Below are 7,662 nucleotides of genomic sequence, written 5' to 3' on the forward strand. Positions count from 1 at the left end.
CGCTGTTGATTCAATTTACGACTCTTTGTGTGAGATAATTAGAATAACTAAATTTTCCCTGTCAGATTGAGAGTAAAGAAAATTAATATCTGCATCCGTTCAGAATCAGAAGTTTAGAGTTGTGACCCTCATGGGGTAAAGCAAAAAGTACCCTACACGTCATCCAAGTCGCTTAGTTTCCCGCATTTTGAAAAGTAACAGAGGGGGGTATTAGCCAGCTCCTTGCTCATTCTCAATTTTGCCCCCGCGCTATGTATAGGTGAGTTTCATTACTCCGCTTTCTTCCCTTCCCCGTTGTTCATACTGGCGTTGTAAAAGTTCAGTGATATTATGTGTGCCGTTGTGACCTAAGTTGTAATGTGACTGATTCTCAATTCTGCCCCCGCGCTATGTACAGATGCTATGAAGACGCCACCTCAAAAACTCCCTCAAACCGCCATATTGTAACTGCCCTAGCAAAGTTCGTTAGGATTTAAATTGTACACTCACCATTTACACAAAACTCAGTGAATAGTTCTTTTGATTATGTAATTGTTTAGTAAATTTATCTTGTGAAAGGAGAATAGTCGTGATTTTTTTTTCTTTTGGTATATAATGTATCAGGTGAGCTCGGAGAGTACCCTAAGTCCCCAAGGCAAACTCCGTCTCCTGATGTGCTCGGAGAAAGCCTGTATGCCCACGAGTGTACTGAATGTGGCGAACCGTTTATGTTAAGTATCACTGATGTTGGGGAGGAGTGAGATCTAAAGAGTAATAACAACTGTTGGCTAACTGAGGTATATGTGCCTGTATAACATTCGTTGTGGAGAAAATTCTGTGTACTGTGAGTATATAAAATGTTAAATGATTGAAAAATCTAGAGTTCTATCAAAAAGTAAAGTTTCATTTCTTAGAGAAAAATAAGTTGTCATTTATTAGTAAATTGAATAGTATAACGTAATGTGATTTAAAGAAAGGAGAGATATTAGTAAATTCAGCATTTTGTAACGTTTATTGAGTTTCACTGTCATTCCTCTCTTATATCTCTCAAATCCTGTATAACTTCTTCTCATAACCCTCGTGCCTTGGTGGGAATTGTTTTCGACCCCTGTGCTGAATCGGTTTTGGGAGTATAAAGTTCTGTTATTGCATTGTCACGCTACCCAAAGTTGTTATTGTTACGCTACCTAAAAATTCTCTTATTGTTACGCTACTCACGATCAAGCTACCAAATTTCTTTCCTATTAGTAATTATTCAGAACGGCCAATTTTCCTTGTGTGTGATATTTGATAGAGAGAATTAAATAAATTTTTGAATAATCTTGGATCCTAACCGATTCCACAGTTAGTCCAACAATATCAGGATAAGGGTCGAACGAACTCTAAGGATATAATTTGTGGTGATCGTTGCAAGTCAGCCTCAAACAACAACACCCAATAAAAGGGATCGGGCATCACATAATGGTGGCAGCGGTGGGATAAATTCCCAGTCACATAATAGTGACAGCATAGTGGGATAAATTCCCAGTCACATAATAGTGACAGCATAGTGGGATAAATTCGCAGTCACATAATAGTGACAGCATAGTGGGATAAATTTCCAGTCACATAATAGTGACAGCATAGTGGGATAAATTCCTAGTCATTAACCCAAGGTTACAGGCTTGTGAGGAGAAGCCGAGAGAAAGAGACGGAATGTTAAAGGTTGCTTTGGTGGGACACAGCCAGATCCCGAGACGGTTGGAGGTGAGAGATGTTGAGTTGTGGATTTTCAGAGGGCCAGGGGCCAGATCTAGGAATTTTTTTCATGATCAACGGCTGAATGCTGTCTTAGAGTGGGAATGTGACCTAGTCCTTTTATGGCTAGGGAGCAATGACATTGACGGGGAATGCACCCCTGCGAAAGTGTTTTCAGATATCAGAGAAGTAGTGAAAGAGTAATGGTATTCAATGTTAAAAATGTCTAGACCAGGGCAGTTACTTTTATCCAGACCTGAACCAGAACAATCAGTAGTAGAAACCATGGAAAGGCTTCCCACAGAAATTCGTGATATTGAAGCCCAGACGCAAGATAGTAACACCATGAAAGACTTGGTCCCCCCTCCAATTCTTTCTAATAGCCCCAGTGCTAACCCAGGTCCAATCCACTCAACCCCTAACCCACGGACAATGGTCCCTAGGAATTCCCTTACCAAGCCGCGAGACATACCTATATTGGAGTTAACCACGTTACAAGGATTAGAGGCTACCGCACGATTGGACATGTTTTTCGAGTTAGTAGAGCAAGTAGATGAAAGCGACGAGATCCGAATACAGGTAGCCAAGGGACGAATGGGACAGGAACTGGCCGTGTTCATACATAGTTATCAGAAGGGACATCATGTACTCACCTGGCCAGAACACAAACAGTACCTTAGAGATGAGTTTGCCGTTGAAGTGACGATAGACCGAGCCTGGCAAGAGCTGGATGGTATGACATATAGTTGGGAGGAGCCCCCACAATCGTTCGTACACCGTTACATTTGTCAACATGCGGTGGTGGAATTGAGATTCCCTCACAAGAAATTCCCATGTCGAGATTGGAGGTTGAAGCATAAGCTATGGTATGGGTTGCCAACAGAGTCCCGTGAGAAGCTGGAGGGCTTCCTAGACGACTCATACCCTCTGAGGAAATTCATACACAGACTAGAGCATGAGAGACAATTGTTAGAAGAGAGATATGCTGGGAGAGTTAATACGACATAAGCTAATGGTTTGCAAGGGTCTCTCAATGTTTCTTAGTCCGTTTCCCAACCCCCTGTGACGGTAAACACAGATATCGCTGCAGTAGCCGCGAATGACATGATGAAAGAGTTAGGAGACCAAATAAGAGAACTGAAGTCTGATCTAACTTAAGTAAATAAAACAGCAGTTCAAACTAAACCAGTAACCAGACACAAGTACTGTCCTCATTGCTTAGCTTCCTCACATGATTTGAGAGAGTGCTGGCGAAAACCACCTCCGGGTCATTGTTTCGACTGCAGGTGACCCGGGTGTAGATGTGGAAATAAAGGTTGTCCCGGACGAGTGGGGCGGGCTCAGTTGGCTGTGAACGCACAGGCTACCCCGACTCCGACTGCTGGACAGAATGAGCCAGTCACAAATGCACAACGAACCCAGAGTACGGATACGCAGATATGACTAACCGAAGGCTTAACTTCGCCTACCGTAAGTGTGAACGTTAATGATAGAATCTTAGAAGCAGTCGTAGACACTGGGAGTGGTCATACTCTGATCATGGAAAAGGCCTCTCGCAGACTTGGCGGGAAAATAAATACACGGCGAAACCCTCCTAACTTGCAAGGTGTCACGGGTGCCCCGTTAAGAATCCTAGACATGATCAAGGTCAACATCAGCATAGGTGATGATAAAGTATATAGTCAATGGTGCCCAGTGGTACCAAATTCATATCTTGGGACTGAAGTGCTTTTGGGGTGCGACGTAATGGACAGGCACCACTAATCTGGAATGGAGCACAAAGGGTGTTGATGTGGGATGGAGCCCCCTATACAGTCAATCACATCCCGAGACAACGCAACAAAGTTCAGAGAGTCAGGACTGCTCCAATCGCATCGGTAACTATGCAGTGACTTGACACAGATAAATCTATTGCAAGTAGAAAAATTTAGTCCTTATCAGACCAAATTCGTAGCCGTACCTGTCGCTGAAGTACGTGAAACAACGTTAATCGTACACCCTCAAGCTAGGTTCAGCCCAAACAGTCATCCATACTTAGTGAAAGTGAACTCAGAGGGACAAATACATCTGCCCCTTAATAATGTATCTAAGGTAGATAAGACATTCAAGAGAGGTACAATATTGGGTTCATACGAAAGAATGCCGGACCAGTCACCAGGTACAATCCAAAGTGTAATTCAGATCCATAATGATTTGCTACCCAATAATGATGAAGTAGATGAGAGTGGTACGCACGTACAAAAGCTGAATAAGCTGATCAATGAGCAATCGTGGAGCCACCTCACGCAGAAACAAAGGGACGAGTTAGCCAAGGTAATCCTCCAACATGATCCTTTATTCATTCTAGATAAGAGAGAGTTGGGTACTATTGCTGGTCCTCCCGCACACATTAAGGTAGCTGATCTTCAACCGAGTCGTGGGCCGACCTATCGTTATCCAGAACTGGCGAAGCAAATCATCGCTGATATGTTACAGGACATGGAAGATAGGGAGATCACTGAGAGGTCGACTGCGGCCTGGCTTTCTCCCATAGTACTTGTTAACAAACCAGATGGAAGTAAGCGTATGTGTCTGGACTATCAGCACGTAAACACTCATCTTCTCACAGACATATACCCACTACCCAGACTCGAAGAATTAGTAGAACAAGCTGCAGGATATAAGTACTATGTAACTCTTGACATGCAGGAGATGTATTTCAAAATCATGCTTGATGAAGAAAGTAGAGACCTCACGACCTTCAGTGATGGAGTAACTTTGTATAGATTCAGAAGGCTCCCGTTTGGGCTGAATTGCTCGCCAGCTATCTTTTCACGTCATATGCAGGCCGTCTTAGCACCATTATTGCGACAAGGGTGGATCAAAAACTACCTAGATGACATCATATTGTGGTCCCATGATTTTCCGACCCTACTCGACCGGCTGAGTCAGTTGTTTGTATTGCTAACCCATTGTGGTGCGAAGTTGAATTTGAGTAAATGCACATTTGGGATGAAAGAAGTCACTTTCCTTGGACTTAAGATCTCTGCCGAGGGTAGTAAACCAGATCCTAAAAATATTGAGGCAGTCTCCAAAATGAAGTGGCCAACCAATGTAAAAGAAGTGCGCCGATTTTTGGGTATGTGTGGTTTCTACAGGAAACTCGTTCCATCATTTGCTAAAGTTGCCACACCCCTAACCAATCTAACCAAATCAACCGTGAATTTTGAATGGACAGATCAGTGCCAGGAGACATTTGAACATCTGAAATCATGCCTTATTAATGCACCAATCCTGGTCAGAGCGAGTGTAGAACGACAGTTTATCGTCACCACTGATGCTAGTAACACACATGTTGGAGGCGTTCTGAGTCAGATCCAACCAGATGGGACAGATAGACCGATCGGGTACTTTTCAAAGAAATTGGGACCGTGTGAGACCCGGTACTCAGTGACAGACAAAGAAGCTCTTGCGGTAGTGTTAACGTGTCTCCATTTTTCACATTATTTATGGGGGAACATTTTTACGACTGTTACAGACCACCAACCGCTAACCAGTGTATTTAAGAGAAAAACTAAACCACCCCGTATGAATAGATGGATACTTGAAATGCGAGAGTTTAATTACAACATTCAGTATGTCAAAGGCAAATACAATTATGTACCAGATCAGTTATCTAGACCCGTTCGAGTCATAGTACATTCACCAGAGTCTGATTGGTTGGGACTGACGAGCGAACAGATGTGAGATCAGCAGAAAGAAGATCTAATGTGGGAAGAACTTATCAAATATTTGCGAGGTGAAAGGTTTCCAGCCAGAAGACTACCTAAAGCTGCTCTAAGTCAATTTGCACTTCAGAATGAATTGTTATATTACACCAGGGTTAAATCAGATGGCACTACCCAATATTGTTTAGTAGTCCCACAGACCATGATTGGCCAAGCAATGAAGTTAGCTCATGAGACATCTGGACATTTGGGCCAGAAGAAGACGATCCAAAAGGCAGAGGAACTCTTCTACTGGCCTAATTTGAAAGTAGATATTTGTCAGTATGTAAAACAGTGTGTAACTTGTCAGCGATTCAAAGGCGAAGCTGGACTACAACAGCAGTATAAAGTGTTTCCACCTGTGGATAAACCACTTGAAAGAATCAGTATAGATGACAGATATGACTGCTGGAGTACAGGGCTATCGCTACGTGATGACACTGATTGATCACTACTCTAGGTATGTTAAATTCTATCCTCTTAAAACAAAACATACACACACGATAGTACACAACCTAGGGCAGTTTATGGCAGACTATGGCACTCCAAGAGGGGTTATGGTGGACAACGGAGGAGAGTTCTACAGTCGGGAGTTCCAGCAGTTCTGCAGGAGGCGGAATGTTACGATCTGGTATAACATGCCGTATCATCCTCAGAGTAATGGGATGGTTGAAAGGATGCACCGCACCTTCAAGAGTGTGCTGGCCTGTTTGAGTAATGGGCATCCTCTCCACTGGCCTGAACTCCTGCAACCAACCCAGGTCGTGATGAATCAGGCCTGGCACTCCTCTACGGGACACCAACCCTATTTTGCATTTTTCTCTCGCTACCCGCCTAGAATTGTTAGTGCTTCCTTGCCCAGTGTTGATGGAGAAGAGGACGAGTTGGCTGTTGCTCACGAACTAATTAAACAGACCCATGAGAAAATGACCAGAAGGTATAGAAGTGTGGCGAACCTCCGGCGTAAGAATCAGTTGGTAGGAGTTCGCAGTCTGGTGTGGATAAAATGGGAGACCCCTATCCCAGGGACATGTCGAAAGTTGAACGTGAAATGGGATGGGCCTTACCGAGTAGTGCAAGTATTATTGGACGGGGGAGGATATGTGTTAGAAAACGTGTTCACTGGAAACAAAGTACAAAGGGCAGCAGACAAAGTGAAGCCGTACAGTGGTAGTGAGGAGTGGTTATTGGGTCCTCTTGAGGAGTTTACCCTGTGTCCCGAGGATGAGAACCTACCTCTTCGAACTAGGAGGCCTCCCCAGAGGTTGATTGAAGAATGTTAGTGATGAATTGTGGTGGAAAGTTGTGTTCCGAGACAGTAAAGATTGATGTGCGAAACCAAGACCATGTGAAAGTCAACCGCCAGAGGTGATATGAAAGAAAAAAAAAAATCAAACCCAGAGTTAGATCAAAGAGAGAGTAGACCTTGTGCTGAAGTGGGGACAAGTGCTTTAATTCGAGGGGGAAAGCGCTCATCCCTCAACTCACAATCAGCACGGTTCGTGGTGAAGGGAGGTCACTTTAGGACGTAGCAAGCGCTAGTAAGTATGCCGGGTGGAGGGTTGGAAACACATGGTTGAATGAATGTGAGGAATAAACGAAGGTGTGTTTGAGAGAGCAATGTGGAAGCGTCCCCGGGACTATCTTGCTATCGAGAGTGCCAATCATAACCCAGGTGGGTGGATAACCTTGACCCGGACAGGAGGCTGGCTTGGGCACTGATATCTTCACCAAAAGAAAATGGGGAAAGAGAGAGATGTGACAGGTGAAACAACCCCCAGGGGTATGTGGTTGGTGTTACGTGTGGGCCGAAAGAGCGCCACTTATGAGGGGATGAAGGAGTTGTCATGTTGAGAGTGTTATGAAGAAATTAACGTCTACTCAGAGTAAAAGGTGATGGCGCTTGACTAGTAATATCTGTCTCGTTGGCACACCTCCCTTGGTTAGTAATCTGCTGTGTGTTATGGAGTGGACAGGGGAAAATTTAGCTTCCGGAGGGGGAGAGCCGTGTAATGCCACAAGAGTCAAAACATGGGAGAGTCATGTAAGCTAAGGCTTTAGCACGTAAGTTATACATATTTGAAAGTCATGTAAGTTAAGACTTTAGTACGTATCTATACATTTGTATTTACCCTAATCCATTCTAGGCTTAAGATATAGAAACATGCTTGTACCTAGTAGTTAATGTTCTTTTTATTAT

General features: G+C 43.7%; 1 protein-coding gene across 1 annotated transcript; it reads left to right on the plus strand.

Moving 5' to 3' along the window:
• Positions 1-5,989: 5,989 nt before the first annotated feature.
• On the plus strand, positions 5,990-6,745 carry LOC145417188 (uncharacterized). Its single transcript, XM_080285962.1, has one exon. It carries the CDS (start codon positions 5,990-5,992, stop codon positions 6,743-6,745), a length of 756 nt encoding a protein of 251 aa, XP_080142088.1.
• Positions 6,746-7,662: the final 917 nt, after the last annotated feature.

The sequence above is a fragment of the Coenobita brevimanus genome, chromosome 109, assembly GCF_032717465.1.
Source record: "Coenobita brevimanus isolate Jiangsu-jjx chromosome 109, ASM3271746v2, whole genome shotgun sequence".
In the NCBI taxonomy this organism is placed as follows: Eukaryota; Metazoa; Arthropoda; class Malacostraca; order Decapoda; family Coenobitidae; genus Coenobita; species Coenobita brevimanus.

Bases quoted from the DNA above. Each gene is read 5' to 3' on its own strand.
- LOC145417188 (XM_080285962.1), top strand. From the start codon at position 5,990: ATGGCAGACTATGGCACTCCAAGAGGGGTTATGGTGGACAACGGAGGA.